The sequence below is a fragment of the Crocuta crocuta genome, unplaced genomic scaffold (genome assembly GCF_008692635.1).
Source record: "Crocuta crocuta isolate KB4526 unplaced genomic scaffold, BGI_CrCroc_1.0 scaffold64, whole genome shotgun sequence".
Taxonomy (NCBI): domain Eukaryota; kingdom Metazoa; phylum Chordata; class Mammalia; order Carnivora; family Hyaenidae; genus Crocuta; species Crocuta crocuta.
In genome coordinates, this window is record NW_027530640.1 from 3,220,978 (window position 1) to 3,240,776 (window position 19,799).

The window sequence follows — 19,799 nt, forward strand, 5'->3', positions numbered from 1 at the left end:
AAATTCTTATCTTTTTATTCCATGCATAATATCTTTTTTGAGCCTAAAACCTACAAGTAAAGCAAAATATGCTGCTAGAAAATATATGAAAAGCATCATTACTGGGGTGCCTGGGTGGCTCAGTCTGTTGAGTGTCCAACTTTGGCTCAGGTCATGATCTCACGGTTCGTAGGTTAGAGCCCCACATCAGGCTCTGTGCTGACTGCTCAGAGACTGGAGCCTGTTTCAGATTCTGTGTCTCCCTCCTCTCTGACCTCCCCGGCTCACACTGTCTCTCTCTCTCTCTCTCTCTCTCTCTCTCTCTCTCTCAAAAATAAATAAAACACTAAAAAAATAAGATAAAAAAAGAAAAGCATCATTAGGATCATTTTATAAACCAAGTGGAATATATTATATAATAATTTAAATAAAACATTCACCATTTCCTCGATGTTGAAAAACAGCACCACCTAGAAGACACAAAGGCAGATTCTCCATAGTTTCATCCAGACTGCTGGTTCTCTGCAGAGGTGATACACTATAAATATTATGCAGTTCTTTCTTTAAATTTCACTGATTTGCGTATGCAAATTTGGCTTACATATCTGTTTCCCTTTCTCTCCATCTGCCCCATGTGGTCTAGTTTAAATGATTTGCAAATCCAGATGCTGGTCTTTCCCCACATAGTTTCAGTCTGCAGTGAACCCGAGCCCAGGCTTTCAATGCCAGCTTGGTGCTCAGTGAGCGAGGAGCTATGGGACTCACTATGAGAAAATAAACACCCTTTGAATAGGCCAAAACAAGTTGACCAATTGGAAGTTTGACATGTTTCACATTGGATTTTTTTTCCACGAATGGCAGTACACTATTAAATCTTCAAAGCCAATAAATAAGTTATTTAAAAGGATCTGTTTTCCCTCCTTCTGCAATTTTCAGACTCTGTGTTCACCCAAAATCTCAATTTAATGACAATCTTCATACAAAATCTCAATGTGATGTGCCTATCAATACACTTTTAGTTGTTGAGAGGTTTTTTTTTTGGGGGGGGAAGGGGGGTTGGAGCATTAATTTAAAACTTCTTGAGTCTAGGGTGCCTGGGTGGCTCAGTCGGCTGAGCATCCAACTTCAGCTCAGATCATGATCACCCAGTTCATGAGTTTGAGCCTCACATCAGGCTCTGTGCTGAGAGCTCAGAGTCTGGAACCCGCTTCCAATTCTGTGTCTCCCTCTCTCTTGTGCCCCTCCCCCACTTACTCTCTGTGTCTGTCTCAAAAATAAATAAACATTAAAAATTTTTTAAACTTATTGAGTCTAAAAGGTTGAATTTAAAAATTGACATTATTATTGGAGCGCCTTGGTGGCTCAGTTAGTTAAGCGATCGACTTTGGCTCAGGTCACAATTTCCCAGTGTGTGAGTTCAAGCCCTGCATCAGGCTCTGTGCTGACAGCTCAGAGCCTGGAGCCTGCTTTAGATTCTGTGGGTCTCTCTCTCTCTGCTCCTCCCCTGCTCAGCCTCTCTCTCTCTCTCTCTCTCAAAATTAAATAAACATTTTTAAAAATTGACATTTATTAGAAAAATCTGCAGGAACTATTTCATTATATAGAAAAGCATTAACTGGGCTCACACAAAACTAAGTTGCATTGTTTTCTGAATTCTCTTTTCTAAAGCCAGCACTTAAAAACATATTCTCAAAATAAATTTTAAAGAAATATAGATAAGTTAAGATCAGAATGAATAAAATTTTGGTTGGATTTCTGGAAACATTAATATGTTAATATAATGGTATCTACAGGTAATCAGTATCATTACTAGTTATTGTTAACCTTTACTAAGTCCTTAGTATGGGCTGTGCATTATGCATAGTGCTTCTTTCTACTCCTGCAAAATCTGTTAAGTAAATATGACTATTCACATTTTGAAATGGGAAACTTGAAGATTAGAGTGTTGGCAATTTCTACAAAATCCCTTATAAATCATGTTGCCATCAAGTGCAGAAAATTGTTTAGGTCTTGAAGATCAGCTTGCTCAACTGTCATCATTATACAGTCATTAACCTAAATTTTGCTGATATTAACCTATTGTTCTCAACATGATTTTGTTCAAGTAATTTTACTTTTAACATTTTTGCTATGACCATCATATATCTGATTTTTCAGAAATAAGAAGATATTATTATAATTTATATTCCAAGTCCTGGCAACCATTCCTCAGTGACTGCAGAAACTGCCTCTTTTGCTGCCTTAGTTTAAAGTTAATGAAAATGCAAAGATAAACAAGAGAACGAGTACAGTCCTTTCCCTTCTTCCCTCATTATCTTTCTCAGTTAATGGATACGAAATAAACTGCAGAATAATTGGAAGGAAATGACAGAATTTCAAAGAATCCTATTACCTAAGTCGTTCAAGTAAACCGCTTTCAAAAGAAAACTTGCCATTAATGTTAATGCTTAGATTTGATGGGAACTCTTTCAGAAAAAAGAGAGAAGTCATAAAGGAAAGTGCTAAAATTAAATCATACTTTAAAAAATTTTAATTACAAGGAAAGAAACCCACTGAGTTTTCGAATCACAGTTGCTAAGTTTGCTGAAATGTCTGCTCCACTCCAGTTACGGAAGAACATTTATGTTTTATTTTCCATTCCTATACGTGACTCTGTGCTTTTGTGGTTTGTCCCTTTTAAATTGTTCTGTTTTTTAGAATGTGTTAGTTTTTCTTTCCCGGCTGTGCCCTCCCCAAGCTCCCTCTTCACCCTCTCTCCATCATAAGGATGGAAATCTCAGGCATGTGTTGGAAATATCTGTGTGCTGTTTTCTTAACAAGACAGTATGAGAACTCGGAGAATGACCATTGTGTTACTATTGAGAGGAAGCAAGTGCCAACTTATTGTTTCGTCTTTTTCAATTCACATGTTTGGGGCTCTTGTAGACCTGATTTAATCGCAATTCCAGTGACTTTGTAGGCCAGTGAATGATTTTCCCTTGTGCCCTGATTTGTTCACCTAAGACATAACTTTTGGAATAGTGGTGTAAGGCTGGAGAATGTACCACCAGGACCTCAGCAGCTGGACATGTGGCCGGAGAGTGGAGCATGTGGAGCCCCTGTAGCCGGACCTGCGGTTCTGGGATCAGCAGTCGAGAGCGCAAATGTCCTGGGTAAACGCAAAGCTCCTGCATTGGGGGAGGGCGTTTTATGCTTGAATTTTCAAATGCGAAGGTTTTACTGATAAGAGATGTTGGAAGGCAGAAGCCCCCTCCAATCCTACCCCACGCCGGAAAACAGCAAAGTCCCTCAGATTATTTATTTTATATAAAATCTCCCTCGTAAGAAGAAAATAAGACCAACCCTTCTACAAACAAACACTTAAACGTTACATGGGGTAGTTTCTCAAGTAAATCCCATAAACTGTTGTGTTTAAAGGAGCAGGGAGACCTGCATTAGAAAAAGTAAGTCACCATTTAAGGGGACGGACGGTGAGAAGGCGGGAAGACGGTAGCACTTACGGAAGGGAGAGGAGAACAAAGTCAACATCCATAGAAGTGAAGAGTGTTGGAAGCTGAAGACGTGCTAAGCACGTGTGCAGATAGGGAACGTTACAGGGTCCACTCGCTCACCCCCACCCTTCTAGACTGATCCCAGGAAAGCATGCAAGCAGATCATTTCAGCTCTATACTTTTACCCTTGGTTTGGGCTCAGTGGCCCCATTCCTTCACAAGCAGTTTTAGAGAAATTATATGAAAACATTAGAACCAAACTCCTTCATGGGAATCCCAGGCTTTGTATTTTGCCCCCAGCCTCTGCCCTTTACTCTTCTGCATCACAATCACGGCAAGTTTTTAGTAAGCGTATGGACTTTCTGCTATTAGTGATCATTTGACATGTCCACATTCTCAAAAGGAGATCTAATGTAAAGGATTAAACCTTATTAACTTAATGCTTTTAATTTTTTTAATGAGGGTTAACGTCAAAAAAGAAAATTGATTGTTTGTACTATCTTTTCTAGGCTAGGTTCTGAAGCAAGGGATTGTAATGGTCCCAGAAAACAATACAGAATATGTGAGAATCCACCTTGTCCTGCAGGTTTGCCTGGATTCAGAGACTGGCAATGTCAGGCCTATAGTGTTAGAACTTCATACCCAAAGCATGGTGTTCAGTGGCAAGCTGTCATGGATGAAGGTATGAGTAACCAGACCGCTACCGTCTTAGTTAAGTAGATTTCTGGACTTGCAAGGGGCTTCACAGTAGCAGTCATTGTTATTTTACGCATTATACACATTATGTTCTAAGTATTTCAGAGCTCTCCTTTTTCAACCTTTAATGACCTATAACAATCACAAGCCCTGACTACAAGTAGTTTTTTTTTTAATGTGGTGAATATTATTACATACCAGTTAGATTAACTTCAGTGTTTAAAAAGTGACAATATGAAATGCTGGTGAGGAGGAGAAACTGGATCTTCTACGTTGCTGATAGGAATGTATTTTGTACGGCCACTCTGAAAAATAGCTTGGTGGTTTCTTAAATATTTAAGCAGACAGTTATCATACAATTTAGAAAACAAAACCCTGGGCATTTTCCCCAGGGAAATGAACATTTACAACCATAAAAAAATCCCATACACAGATGTTCATAGTGGCTTTATTTTCAATAGCGAAACAGCCAAAAAAGTCCTTAATGCCTGAATCATCAAACACACTGAGGTACATCCACACCATGGGATATTATACAGCAATAAGAGGAACAAATGATTGATATGTGTAGCAGGTTGGTGGATTTCAGAGCATGACGCTAAGTGAAAAAAATCAATCTCAAAACACCACATTCTGTGATTCCATCTAGGTAACGTTCTTCAAGTGACAAAACTGTCCAGATAGAAAACAGATTAAAGGTTGCCAGGAGTTAGGGATGGAGGCGGGGAGAAGGATGGATGTGATTACAAAGGGGTAACATAAGGTAGAAGTTTGTGCTGATAAATTACTTAATATATATTGATTGTGGTGGTGGTTGTAAAATCTGCACATGTGATCACAGAAGTGATATACATGTACCCATGACATTTTCCTGGGTTTACTATTGTACCGTAGTTATGAAAGTATAACCATTAAGTGTTCCCAGTAAACTCCGGGAAAGGCATGTGAGACTTCTCTGTACTATTTTTGCAACTTCCTTTAAATTTACTACTTAAGAAGACAATTCTAAGGCACCTGGGTGCCTCTGTCATTTGAGCCTCCTCCTCTTGGTTTGGACTCAGGTCGTGATCCCACGGTCAGCCTTTTGAGCCCTGCTTTGGGCTCTGCGCTGAGCATGGAGCCTGCTTGGGATCCTTTATCTCTCCCTCTGCCCCTGAACCCCACACATGCACTCTCCCTCTCTTAAAAGAAAATAATAATTTAAGGCACCTGGATGGCTCAGTCAGTTAAGCAACTGACTTCAGCTCAGGTCATGATCTCGCAGGGTTCGAGCCCCACATCGGGCTCTATACTGACAGAGCAGAGCCTGAAGCCTGCCTCAAATTCTGTGTCTCCCTCTTTCTCTGTTCCTCTGCGCTCTCTCTCTCTTTCTCTCTCTCTATCTCTCTCTCTCTCTTCCTCTCTGTCTCTCAAAAATAAACATTAAAAATGTTTTAAATAAAAATTCTTAAAAATTAAAATAAATAAATGAAATATTTTTTAAAAAAGAAGAGAGAGTTCTTGCCCATGGTCAGGGAGCTCTGGGTTTGAGCTATAGTACCAAATGTGGTTGTGAATTCTCTGGCATAACTGACCATCATGCCCCTAGTCTCTCTTCCTAGTCAGTTTGGACTGTGCTTTTCCATCATTTCAGTAACCCCTCTATCAACAGCCTGACTTCCACTGCTTATCAATTTCAGTGCACCCGTCTGACAAACCCTTCTCTCAGTGTAAGCTTTCGAGCAGTCAGGTACCAATGGAAACAGCCAGACAACAAAGCAGTTTACTCCACTGCACAGACAGGGGTGTTCTGTGTTTGATAGCAAGAGGATGAGAAGGTAATCTGCTCCCTTCTCTTACCTCATGTCTCATCTAGAACCTTACTTCCTGTCACTCTGAACTCCAGATACTGATTTTGTTTTCTGCCTCGCACATGCCATGCTCTCTTCCTCATGACAGCCTCCAATAATACTGTTTTCTCAGCTGAGAGGAAATTATAACACAATCTTCTGTTCACACTGCCCTCTTAATAAATGGTAATTGCCCCCTTCTGGATGCTTAGACAAAATATTGGAATCGTCATTTTCTCTTCTTTCAAAATATCAGTAAGGTCACATTTGCCTTTTTTTTTTTTTTTTTTAATTCTAGTGTAGTTAACATACAGTGTTATGTTAGTTTTAGGTGTATGATATAGTGATTCATCATTTCCCTGTATTGCTTAGTGTTCCTCAAGTTAAATGTACTCTTAATCCCCTTCACCAATTTCATCCATCTTACCACCTCCACCCCTTCAGTAACCATCAGTTCCCTATAATTAAGAGTCTGTGTTTTGGTTTGTCTCTTTTTTTCTTTGTTCATGTGTTTCGTTTCTTAAATTCTGCATTTGAGTGAACTCATATAGTATTTGTCTTTCTATGACTAAACATTATACTCTCTAGATCCATCCATGTTGTTGCAAATGTCATAATTCCATTTTTTAATGGATATGAGCCTTAATTTAAAATACATCCAGAGTCTCATCATTTCCAAACATCACCAGAACTCCTGCCCTGGCACAAGCCACTGTCTCTCTCCCCATGATTGCAGTAGCCTTCTAACTGTTCTTTATGCCTGTGTTCTCCTTCAGTCCCAATAGCCAGAGTGATAAATCTAAATTCTTGGTCATGTCCTGTTATTCTTCCATTAAAAACCCTCCAGTTCCTTCCCAACTCACTGAAAGCCCACATTCTTTCCTTCTAAAGGCCTAGTAGGATCTCTGCTACCTAGCTTCCTCTGACCCTCTGGCCTCATCCCCTCTGTTCCCTACCACCCTTCCACCCATACTGGCTCACTTGCTCTTCCTAGAATAAGTCCTAGTGTCTTGAAAGCCCCCACTTCCACTCTGTAACCCTGTCTCCAGATAGCTGTGTGCTTCATTCTCTCACCTCCTTTAGGTCTTTGTTAAATAATAACTCAATCTTTTTCCTTTCCTTGCTTTATTCTTTTTTTTTTTTTTTTACAAAACTCACCACCATCTGCCATAATACTGTTCCAGTTTATTTTAAAAATTTCTTTTTGGTTTATTTATTTATTTATTTATTTTATTTTTTGAGAGAGAGAGTGAGCAGAGGAGGAGCAGAGAGAGAGAGAGAGAAAGAGAGAGACAGAATCCCAAGCAGACTCTGCAGTGCCTGCACGGAGCCTGATGCAGGGTTCAAACTCATGAACCATGAGATCATGCCCTGAGCTGAAATCAAGTGTTGGACACTTAACTGACTGAGCCACCCAGGCGTTCCTAGATTTTGTTTATTATATGTGCCCCATAGTTGTTGGAAGAACAGGGTTTATCCTATTTTTGCTTTGCTTTGTGTTCAGCATTATAAACAGTACCTGAACAGAGCAGGCACTGAAAAAGTTAGGTGAATGAATGGTATGTCTTACAGGAATTTTCTAGTGATCTCCTTGGAGATAATACATTATTCACTAGGCTTTATTGATCATTTGTATGCTAAAGAAACACAGATGTTTATCTCCCACCCAGATCTCCCTGTCCTGAGCCCCTTCGTTGCTTACCCATCCGCTGCATGGACATTTCCACTCAACACCTCATTATTGCTAACTCAGCATGCCCCTTTCCTTTCTTTCTCAGTCCTGCCATCTGCTTCTCTCCCTGTGCTCTGTCACGTGGAATGGCATCACGATCAGTCTCAGTCCCAAGCTAAGCCAGAACCAGTCTTCCTCAGTCTCCATCCCTGTAATCAGGTAGCAAACCCTGTTTGTCCAAAGCTTTCTCCTGCCAGCATGTTTGTTCATGTTTGCACTGGATTCTCCAACAGCTTCCTCCCCTCTCTTGACAATCTTCTACAGCCCGTGTTCCACATTTCAGCCAGATGGGCCTTTGAAAGGCTGGATCTGTCGACTGCTGTGCCACGTGATACCCTTTCTTGAGCCCTGCTGCTCCCAGGACCAATCTCAGATGTTACTGCCTGGTTGCTAAGGCCCTTTGCACGGCCCTTCCCTCTAGCTTCTCTTGCCTGGGGTTCACCATCCCCTTCTGTGTTCTCCAGCCCAGCCAGGCGACTTGCATTCCATCCCTCACACACAGCGTGCTCTCTTGTATTTGGGCCTGTACACACACCAGTTTCTCAGCCTAATACCTTTTCTTTCTCAGGCTTTGGTCTCTCTCTCCCCATTTATTCCCCTGAAAACTGGCTCTTGATATTTTGGACTCGGTTCATGTCAAGTCCTCTAGAAAAATAGAATCCTCCTGATCCTCCAAATGGGGTATGTGCTCCTCACGTGTCTGTACTCTCTCCATTGTCTGTGCTGAGTGGACAGACTGGCAAATATTAAGCTTCCGATGAGTATTTGTTGCATAATTTTGAATATATGTACCATACCTTTTTATTGTACAAACAGTATGACTATTCAAATAATGAAAATCATCATCTGATCATTTGAGGGTCATTCCTATCTCTGCCTCTAACTGGCTGTGCAATTTGATAACATTAAATTCATTTGAAGCCTGCTCATTCATAGGTTCTCCAGAGTAAAAGAAGAAAATCAGGATTGGACGGGGGCCAATGTAAAATATTAAAGCCATTGAAAATCACAATTTCAAAATCCCCTGCCTCATATAAAGTGATGTCTATCATCAGAATGATCCATCATAAATATTTATATAATTAGGTTAGCATTTTTTATAATTTTCTGACACATATCAATCAAACATGTCAGTCCATAAGATGAAGAAAATACACAACAGTGGTCTTCATGTGTTATAAAGCACTGTGGGAGGAGTTGAAATATCTAATTCTTTTAAAAAACCCCAAGTCTTAATAACATATGACACCTTAAAATGCAATGGCTGTTTCACTTATTCTTATGCAATACATGAATCTGTGGTTAGAAAATTAAATACAGGGTATCAATACCATTAGAGAAGAAAAGGTGCATGGCTTTGGCATTCAGGTATTTTACATACACTCTGCTGAAATTTGGCTGAAATCCATGTTTAATGCATATCTTGGAAAGGCTTGGTTTCTTAAATCAGGACAAAGCCTACCTGCCAAGGAAGTACTGGCTTGTTACATGGATCACCGTAATGTCACAGTCTCAAGGGCATCCTCCAGGAAGGAAGATGGGTATCAAATGTTACATCATCTGTAAAGCACAATGAAATGACAATATGCTGTAAAGGGAGAAGTAGAAAGATTTTTATCTGAATTCTTCCTTGGAATGTGAATGGAATTTTCTAGACTGACTCCTTTCCGCATTATTCATATATCTGGTTTGCTCCTCTCTTCAATGAAAACTCAGAGAATTTTATATATATATGCATACATATATACACACCACTTTTAAAGTGTTGCAATTATAGCAGCTGTTTTTAAGCCCGAAGATATGACATAGTAAGCAGTCATTGAATAAACATAACCTACTTTGAGGTGTGAGAGCATACTGAAATGCTTTATTGCGGCTTATAATGGCATCTTAAAGGAAAATTTCAAAACCATGCACATGGAAGGCCATGTTCCAACTCCCCAGAATTGTTCAGAGCAGTATTCAGAAGCCACATGTGAAAACTGTTTGAAATGTTCAATTCTGAAGGCTCATTTAACTGTCTGTCTTCTCTTTGCAAAGTGATACCCTGTTCCATGCCTCTGGCTGTTATTTGGTATTTATAGAATCCCATCAGCATACGTGGAACTTTACTGAAGACATAAGCGAAGATCAGTGTCAAAGACTGTAAACTATTTTCCATTCTATTTATATGAGCTTAATAAACAGCAAAGGGCCTGACTGGTATCAAGCCAAGAGAGTAGTAATGTAGCATGGAAATTGCTCTGAAGTTTCAGATTTGGATAATTCTACTACTGGTGTTACCAAATACTACAGTTCTCCTGTAGGATGCTTAGAAATAGAAACAGCCCTTTAAAAATATTTTGCCACTCTTGACTGAGCCTGATAGGCACACATTTAGACTCTCACCATCCTACCTCCTTGGCTTCGTGAAGCCTTGAAGAAGACTGCCAGCTATTCAACACTCTCCACCTAGAATGAGGCTTCTCGACCTAGATATCTTATATATTGGCCTGCTTTCTGAGTAAGCAATAAAGGGAGTTGAATCCTAGCTAGCACATGTGCATTCCAGGGAATGTTCTCATGGGATTGTGTTGCATTTCTAAACATCCTTGTAATGGAAAATCTTAGGGGAATTGCTCTTCTTAGAAATTCTTCCTTCTCCCTTTAGTCATTTTGCAACTAGAAAATGTCATAGGATTGAAAATTAGTGTATTAGAATTTAGAAGTGACAAGAAGTAAATCTGAAATAGGCAGAATTCTGATATGTATTTAAGGTAAAAGGGGGTTCATTCCAAAGTATATGAGCAAAAAATGATGGTGTGTAAAATATTTGGGGGCACGGATAATTGGTTTTTATGTGATAGAGGCTTGGTGCCAGAAAATAATAAGTGATAAATGTTGAAAATAATTTGAAGACATATTTCATAAGAAGGGGATAAATATTCATTGGATATCTATCTTTTCATAGGCATCCTCTTGTTTACTATTCATAAGAACTACTGTAGAATTGCATGACTCAGTTTCACATCAGTTTTAATTTTTACTCAACAACTATTCTGAAAACTAAAGCTTGAGATAAAAATATTTATGGAGTAACTTGTGCTCTTTTTTTTGTCCACTCTGTGTGTAGAAAAACCATGTGCCTTGTTTTGCTCTCCTATTGGGAAAGAACAGCCTATCCTTCTATCAGAAAAAGTAATGGATGGAACATCTTGTGGATATCAGGGATTGGATGTCTGTGCAAATGGCAGGTGTCAGGTAAGACATTTCAGAAGGGTGGGCAGTTATGTGCCAAGGGAGGTTTTGAGGGACTTTGAGCAGCTGCACAGCAGTGGAAAGCTCTGTACCCAGACTCAAAAGCTGTGGATTTAGTCCTCACTCATCTATCATCTGGAGCAAGTCTGATCTGCTTTGAACCCCCATTTCCGCAGTAATCAAGGGTTTGGACTAGATCATTTATAAAATCCATGACTAGTAGAAAGAACATGAGATTTTTATTCTGTCATGTATATATTACACATCTAAAATGGCATTTTCTGTCAAAGTATTCCAGACCCAAAATTCAAGCACTCCACGTCTCCATCTCTTGTGTCCAAGGCTGAGCCATGTGGCAAAAACCTATAAAATAAGTCTTATTACTCACTTAATATTGAAGTATTTTCAGCATACTGGAACCAACCAATTTTTAAATGTATATTGAATTTTCTTATAATGCTTAAACATCTCATTTGCTTTCATTGTTCTTTTTTAAAACCATCTCTACCCCAGTAGAGTTACCTGGGTAACTCATTCAGTTGAGTGTCCGACTTGGGCTCGAGTCATGTTCTCATGACTCATGGGTTCAAGCTCTGCATCGGGCTCTGTGCTGACAACTCAGAGACTGGAGCCTGCTCTGTGCTGGCAACCTGTGTCTCCCTCTTTCTGTTCCTCTCCCACTCAAACTCTGTGTCTTTCTCAAAAATAAGTAATGATTTTTTAAAAATCTCCATTTACTAAATACATTTACGCTCTCTTCTTCACCTATCTTTACAAGAGTAGAAATTCTGTTATAGTGAGTATGGACAGCAGAGTGGGAGAGATCAAAGGCTAGAAGTTAGAAGTTAGAAGTTGCTAGTTATAATTCTACCACTATCTCAAATTGGCTTCCCCTGGGGGGTTAATGGGAAGAAAGGTTATTGCCAAGTGTCTGCATGATCCCCATCCATGGTGGGAGGGGAAGGAGTCAGGGTCGGGCACAGGGAGAAAGTGCGCTACGGTACAGTCCTAACAGGCTACCCTGTGAGGAGCACTGAAGCTGGGATGGCTCTTCAGAGTTGTCCTCATTTGGGGTGAGAAAACCAGGCCTTTTTACCCTTCACATCTACTCGTATCTGGATGCAAGCTGCCCCATGAGGGAGATTTGACCTTAGGAAAGGCAGTTTTCTTCAGTCTAGACAATTTCTGATGAGAGCCATCAGCTGATAAATAAACTTCATGGGCATTGGAAGGAAATAAATCCCTTAATTATAGGGGAGAAGCATCTGAGTGGAGCAGCACTGAAGCCATGACAGCCACTAAGAAATGCTGTTCTTATGAAAATCACTTAAAATATGTTATGCACTGGGGCGCCTGGGTGGCTTAGTCGGTTAAGCGTCCGACTTTCGCTTGGGTCATGATCTCGCGGTTCGTGGGTTCGAGCCCCGCGTCGGGCTCTGTGCTGACTGCCAGCTCAGAGCACGGAGCCTGTTTCAGTCTATGACTCTCTTTCTCTGACCCTCCCCTGCTCACGCTGTCTCTCTCTCTCTCTCTCTCTCCTAGAAATAAATAAAACATTTAAAAAAAAAATATGTTATGCACCTATTCAACAGCCTGTCAAATGAAGTTGTTAAACCAGTGGTCACTGACTTTTTGTGTACAATACACTCCTTTGAGAATGTGATGAAAGGTTTCCTTTTTTCCCCAGAAAAATGCACACCAGTGCGTGCACACACACGTGCATATGCGCCAAAATTTGCAAACATTTACAAGGTATGGGTGGATCAACCTGTGTTCCAGTAGAGACCTATGGAACTCTGGGTAAAAATCTGGAAACAACATGGAATGTAAATGCTTTACCAGCTCTAAGATTTTATGTTTTGCTAGCATTCTATAGAGTGTAAAGCACAGAACCGTGTAATACCATTGGCGTAAGAAACAGTCATATAATTACATGTCAATTTCCTTTATTCTTTAATAGCTTGTGTCAGTAACCTGAAATGTAAATTTTTATTTGCCTGTAAAAATATCCTTGCTGGCATTTACCTAAACATGTTTTGTTTTCAGTCCTGTATGTCATACGGTTAAAGCTTTTAACTTGGTTTCATTGCTATATGTAAGTCTATCAGATTAGTGTATGTCTTCAATGAATTTATTTTTCAAAAAACTGTATTTTCCTAACTGTACATCCCAAATACAATAGCCTAAATTACTCTTGTTTTCATTTAACAGTATTTGTAAGCTAGATATTTTACAGAGTTCCTAGCTAGACATCAAAATTAAAACAACAGCAACAAAAAAAGTCTGCGTAAGTGCTGCATGAATCTGATGGTTACAATTAAGTTCCACGAAATGGATTGTGACTTCTGACAGAATTGGAATACTTCAAGATTCTGGCTTTTAACTAAAATGCTACATTCAGTCTTTCCATATAATTAAAAAAGCATGCTACTTTTTTTCTTTCTCACAACCTCCTATTTTTCAGATTTTGCTATACCAAATACATAGCGCTGAAACTGAATGTAGAATTGTAAACTTGGAGACAGATGAAGAAGGGCAGTTGAAAACAGATAGCTTTTGGGGTGCCTGGGTGGCTCAGTTCGTTATGCATCTGACTCGGTTTTGGCTCAGATCCTGACCTCACAGTTCATGAGTTTGAGCCCCATGTCAGGGTCTATGCTGACAGTGCGGAGCCTGCTTAGGATATTCTCTCTCTCTCTCTCTCTCTCTCTCTCTCTTTCTCTTTCTCTCTCTCTCTCTCTCTCTGCTCCTCCCCTGCTCGTTCTCTCTCTTTCTAAAAATAAATAAATAAACTTTAAAAAAATTAAAAAAAGAAAAATAGCTTTCTCCTTGTGACCAATTTTGTCTCTGTGATATTTCTGTCCTGGAAAAGGATAGAAAACTCTCTTCTATATTATCATGTTATCTGCCCATCTCCAGGATGCCAGTGGTATTTCAAGTGGCCGCCACTAATTAAAAATTACATTACCTTCTCAAAGTCATTCATCCTCAATTTTTGGAGATATATAAGTATACTGTGATAAGTATGGGTACTTGAGACTATAAATCACAAAATAAAAAATCTTTGATTCTTATTTTAAAATACATGATTGTTGAGCTATGACATTATGTCCATCCCTGGCTTTACAGACATATAGTATCCCAGTTAAAGGGTTGGAAAAAAAATTAATAAACTAGTAGGTACTAATTTATTTAGTCATTTAACTACTATTTATTGAGTTTATTGTATTTACCAAGAAACAAACTAAAGAGAGAGCATTAGAGTTGTTTTTATCATTTCAAAACCACTCGAAACTCTACTGTAAATTTGTCCTCATTTGTATGTAAATGAGGGATTTTTTTCCCCCTCACACCAGGACTTTCAGGTCTTTTCATGGCACCTGCTTAGTGAGCTCTTTCCCTACCTTTGTTATATTTTGAGAATTTCCTGTGATGGTATTTCTCCTTGAATAAGCTTTGATTTGCAGATCAGGCTTTTCCTCTAATGCATTGCTTTGTTTACCTCTTGACACTGATATATCCCCCTGGATAAAAGGAAAGGATGCTATATTATGCAGGTTTAATGTGATTTTTGCTTTCTCAGGATATTCATCATGCAGCTGCATTTTATAATCCGCTTGCATCCCTAACACTAAATATATAAAAAAAAACCCTGGTTTTCTTCCTGTTTCATAGAATATTTTAAAAATTCCTCTAAAATAATTGTAAATTGTTATAAATGGCTATATCATCAATCTCTCATGCAACCCCTTGGTTAAGGGTAATTGTGTAATCCTACCGTTTATTTCTGACAGTATTGACATATTAAATTCTGCCCTTTGAGTATGTACAACTTTGCATTCTAATATGTAATCATATTTTCTGAACATCAGTGGGAGACCAACATTATTCACTAGAAAGGAGTGGATGATTTTTTTCCCAGAAGATTCGTCTTAACATAATTCCTCTGGAAACAAATTAAAATGAATGTCCCCACTGTTTATATTTTCTTATAGCAGCCATGCTAGACGCCAAAGAACATGAGGATAGAAGTTTATTCGTGAACTATAGTGAAAATGAGCATTTATGTTTGATTTTCACAAAGTTAATCTTTAATAATTGAGCATTTGGTTTACAACCACTTTAAGAAGTGAAGCCTTCCATGTATGAGTATATCTGTGCTATGTTTAGTAGAGTGAAGTAGTTTAATCATGTTATACTTAATAGAAATGTGATTTCCTTGGGGATTTATATAAATTGCATTTGCCTCAATAATTTTTCTTCCAAATTGCTTTAAGGTACCATTTAATTCTTACTATGAGAAAAACATTCTCATTGCTATCCTGCTATTTGGTTACTTTACCAGTGATGCCATTCAACATGAGCTTGCTCTGTTAATTTGCACCAGAGAATATGACATTTTACTCATTGGTCAATTAAATGTGTCTAGTGTGTAGATACTAGGTTCATTCTAAATTAGTGGTTAAAAAAGCAAAAGTGGAAAAAAACCCTCACTTTATAATGTACTGTCAATCTCTCATTACAGAAAGTTGGCTGTGATGGTTTTTTAGGGTCCCTTGCAAGGGAAGATCATTGTGGTGTATGCAATGGCAATGGAAAATCATGCAAAATTATTAAAGGAGATTTTAATCACACCAGAGGAGCAGGTAATTATCTTTTTAATTAAAACAATAAATCTAAACAGTCTTTGGGGAAAAGAGTACATTGAAGTTGACTTAAAAAATCACAGTTCTGACTCCATCATTAAAGGCTTTTGTAATGGATATTGAGTGAATTTTCGTGATGACATGCAATACCTGTGACATGAGCCAGAAACTCTAACAAGCCCATGTCCCAGTAACGTAAATATGAAGTCATCTGTTATGCATTTAATATATTGAAGCAGAAAGGGAATAATCTAATTTGCATTGGCTAATGCTATCAGGTTTCTACAGATATTATTCTCCAATGCAAAGCCTCATGTCTAACAGAGAATAATGATTTCTAGCAGTGTGGAACAGTTACTGAGAATATTAGTCTTCAGGTTTTCAGCTTTCCATTTTGTTTGTTTTTTTTTAAACTGTTTTTATTCAATTTGAAGGAAGAAAATTTTGGAAACAGAGTCTGTAGCAGTGTAGCATAGTGGAGAGTCAGAAGATGTTCCAGATATATTAATAGTGGGAAGCCATCCTTTCTTCTCTTGTTTCGTCATCTCTACATGCTGGTACCCAGGGGATGGGAGAATGAAATGACCATGAATGATCTATGTAGTGTGAGTTTTAAAGTGATCCACCACAAAAACTGATGTTGTCTATACTGAAATATAATAACACACGGATTTGCTTTATATACAGAAAACGCCTAACACTCAGGTCCTCAAGCATACTGGGAGGAAGCAGGCATTTACAATTGTATCTTACCTGGATGTCTATCTTTTAAACTACCTTATACGTATGATTATATTTTCATCATTATTAGCATGCTTGTACTGCATTCTCAGCTTCTTCCTATTTTAAATTCTTTTCTTGTTCAAATATCAAAAAACCTAAGACTAAAGTATGTATTAGTTTGATTACAAAGAACAACCATTTGTGTTTGAATAGCCAAGAAAATGGAGTTCCTTCTAGATAAAAGTGTCCTTCGGAAAAGAAAATTAGACATAGCCGTTTAAAGTTGAATATAACTATTTTCTAGGCCCCAGCAGAATAAAAGATAAGTGAGCTTAGAGATCTTGAAGCCTAAAAATAACTGAGGCCCAGGGTAAAGTGTAGATCAAAACCCTCAGCCTTCCAAAGCTGTGAAAAATGTGACAGGTCCTACAAGTCAAAATCTGCCAGACTTCGTTTAGAAAAATCATACTTAACTATAATAGCCTCTCAGACTTTCAACTAAAAAGTACAATTATAATAACCTTGTCAGGATGATTGTATTAGAGGAGGGTTTACAGTATAGAAGTTCAAATGAAGCCTGAAAGACCAAAGAGATTTAAAGATATGAGAATTATTGAAGACTTTTCTTGCCTGGTTATTTACTGTACATGGAAACAGTTCACTGAATTACTGATAGACATTCAGCACTGATATTTTTATTTAGTCATAATAACACTGGATTTTTCCACTGAGCATAGAAAACAGAAATACCACTTTAAAAATTGCTTTCTTCTCTAACTGTAGTTATATGGGTGCATTTTCCCCAGATTCTTACTGCAAACCTCTTTTGTTTGTATTGCACTTTAATTTCTACTTTTGTTCATTTGCTGTTGGTAACTCGTGTTCATGGAATCTATTATTTGGAAAATGTCTGAGATGGCGAAGATACTGAGGGTATCGAAGACTAATAATGTTGCTTTCTTCCTTCTGACTCTATGCTGGCTTCACATGGCTCTCAGGGAAGAGACTAGAATTGTTAGTTTGGATCATGAGGTCCTGCATGATATTGTACCTACCTGTCTCTCTGGCATCATCTGACACCATCATCCCTTTCCTCTCCAAATTTCTTACAGCTGTTCAAACTGACCATGCTCCCTTCAGCACCTTGCATTTTAAAATATGGGTCTGTTAGCTTTCTCTTAGCTTTGCTGGTTAATTTCTAGACATCCCTTAGATCTCAGTTCAGATGTTACTACTTCAGTGAGCACTGAAGACCTCTACCCCCTTTCACTAACAACTAGTTTAGTGGCACCATATTTGTATCCATATGGTGAGGTTCTAATCACATTTGTAAATTTACATTTATTAATCTTTCTTTCCCTGTTAGGCTTTAAGATCAATGAGGAAAGATCTCATGATTCTTTTTGGTTAACACCATATTCCCATTGACCAACACAGTGTGGGATCCATTAATATTTATCAATGTAATTAATAATGAAACACTATATTTTAGGAAGTTTAAAAAACAAATATCTGTATTAAGCCCTTAATTATATCATGGGCTTCATATCCTTGTGATTTAGGGAATGTTTTGTTCATTTCTCTTGAGACAATTTTATCCTTATAGTTTATGGACTTCCTAGAATTTCTTGAAGGAATTGTAGCCTTATTTGGTCTAGTTGGCCATGGACACTGTAAATACTGTATGAGTAACACATGTGCAGACACATGTGGGTGTTTTCAGTCCCTTTGCTCTATTTAGAGTTTGCTAAATCATTTTTCTTGGAGCTAGGAAATAAACTTGAAGAGGGTTTTTTTTCGTAGTGCATTTATCATGTCTCATTGTAACTTGCCTAGATGTGGAATAATTTTTAAAGGAACTTTTAAAGATAAATTGTATATTTGGCTGATTATGGAACTAGATAGTTATCAATATACACAAAGAAGGAAATGGGCATAAAATGTGTTATTCTTAGCATAAGAGATGATGATACTGATCCTCTATAAGGAACACATCCTCCTAGACTTTTTGTTTGTATGTTTGGCACAGCAGTGGGAGAGTCATAGTGTTATGGATTCTATTGCATGAAATAATAGCAGCGGGTCATAGCTCAAAGCCCATAGTGAAATTAGACAGATCTGAGGTCACAGCCTCAGTCAGCTAATTAATGACAAAGTAGTCTTGAAAGTGGTAACTTTTCCCTTTCCATTTATTTTCTCATCTATCAAATGAGAAATGTAGTATCTACCTTGGATGTTACTATTATGATTAAATGAATAATTTATGTAAATTGCCTATAATAGTGACTAGCACATAACCAGTCAAAATGTGACATTTATCATTATTACTACCGTGAAAATAATGATTGCTGTTGGCATTTTAATAAGTCTGTTTAAGAATGGGATCTCTGCTTATTAAGTAGGATGTTCCTGTGTCCAAAGCCAGCTCTCCTACGTGAGGATCAGATTTACAACTTTGACATCACAGACTTTATTCCAACTATTGAACTCAGCAGTAGCAACTCGCATATTCACTGCTTTAAAAATGTACATTCTGGAAAACCTGCGTGGCTCAGTTGGTCAAGCAACCAACTCTTGATTTCAGCTCAAATCGTGAGCTCATTGTTCATGATATCGAGACCGGCATCAGGCTCTGCCCTCATAGCACACAGCCTGCTTGAGATTTTGACTCTCTCTGTCACCGTCTGTCCCTCCCCTGCTCGTGCTCTCTCTTTCTCTCTCAAAATAAATAAATAAACCTTTAAGAAATAAAATAATAAAATAAAAATTAAATTTAAAAATGCACATTCTCAATCATGCTAAATGACTTATTCACTGAAAAATATCTATCATTCATTGGCTATCTCTCTTCAAATCATTTTGCTTAGTATTTCTCTTTCTCTATTTTTTCTTTAAACTCAGTCTAACTCATCTGTCCTTTAAGCCATTCCAGTTGAGTGATAGACAGTTGTTCTAGATAGAACTATAAACTTAAACATAACTACTGTCCTAATGTACAGCAATCCTCTGAGTTTATTGGTAAACTCAAATGGAAATTTACAGTAACTCCCTCTGCTTCTCTCTCTCTCTCCTCTTCTTTCTCAACATCCTGAAATTTAACATCTTCTCCAAATACTTTATTAAATTTCTTTACTCAGAGATTAATAGTCACCTCTTGATTGTGACATCCAATGGGCTCTCTCTAGTCATCTTTCTCTTTGAGTTTCTACAGCTTTTGACACAGTTGACCAACAGCTCCTCTTAAGAGAATCCAATCAGTGGGATCCCACTGTGCCAATCTCCTTCTTCTCGTGATTATTCCTTCTCTGGATTCCTTTTTATTTTCATTCTCGCTCTTTAAAACTATGACTGTCCTACATTGAGTCCTTCACTTCTCTTCTTCCTCAGTTTTCTCCAGTTACTTCCATGGCTGATCTTACCACTTCACAAAAGTACTCCACTAGCCTGATCTTTCTCTGGAGTTCAG

The 19,799-nt window shown here is 38.2% G+C and overlaps 1 protein-coding gene across 1 annotated transcript in view; it reads left to right on the top strand.

Moving 5' to 3' along the window:
- The window catches only part of ADAMTS19 (ADAM metallopeptidase with thrombospondin type 1 motif 19), a 245,515-nt gene that overhangs the window by 157,947 nt on the left and 67,769 nt on the right, over positions 1-19,799 (top strand). The window contains exons 13-16 of the mRNA XM_077768867.1: positions 3,001-3,131; positions 3,980-4,152; positions 10,840-10,967; positions 15,490-15,610. Of these exons, the coding sequence (XP_077624993.1) occupies positions 3,001-3,131; positions 3,980-4,152; positions 10,840-10,967; positions 15,490-15,610 (553 nt within the window). The remainder of the gene's footprint in view (positions 1-3,000; positions 3,132-3,979; positions 4,153-10,839; positions 10,968-15,489; positions 15,611-19,799) is intronic.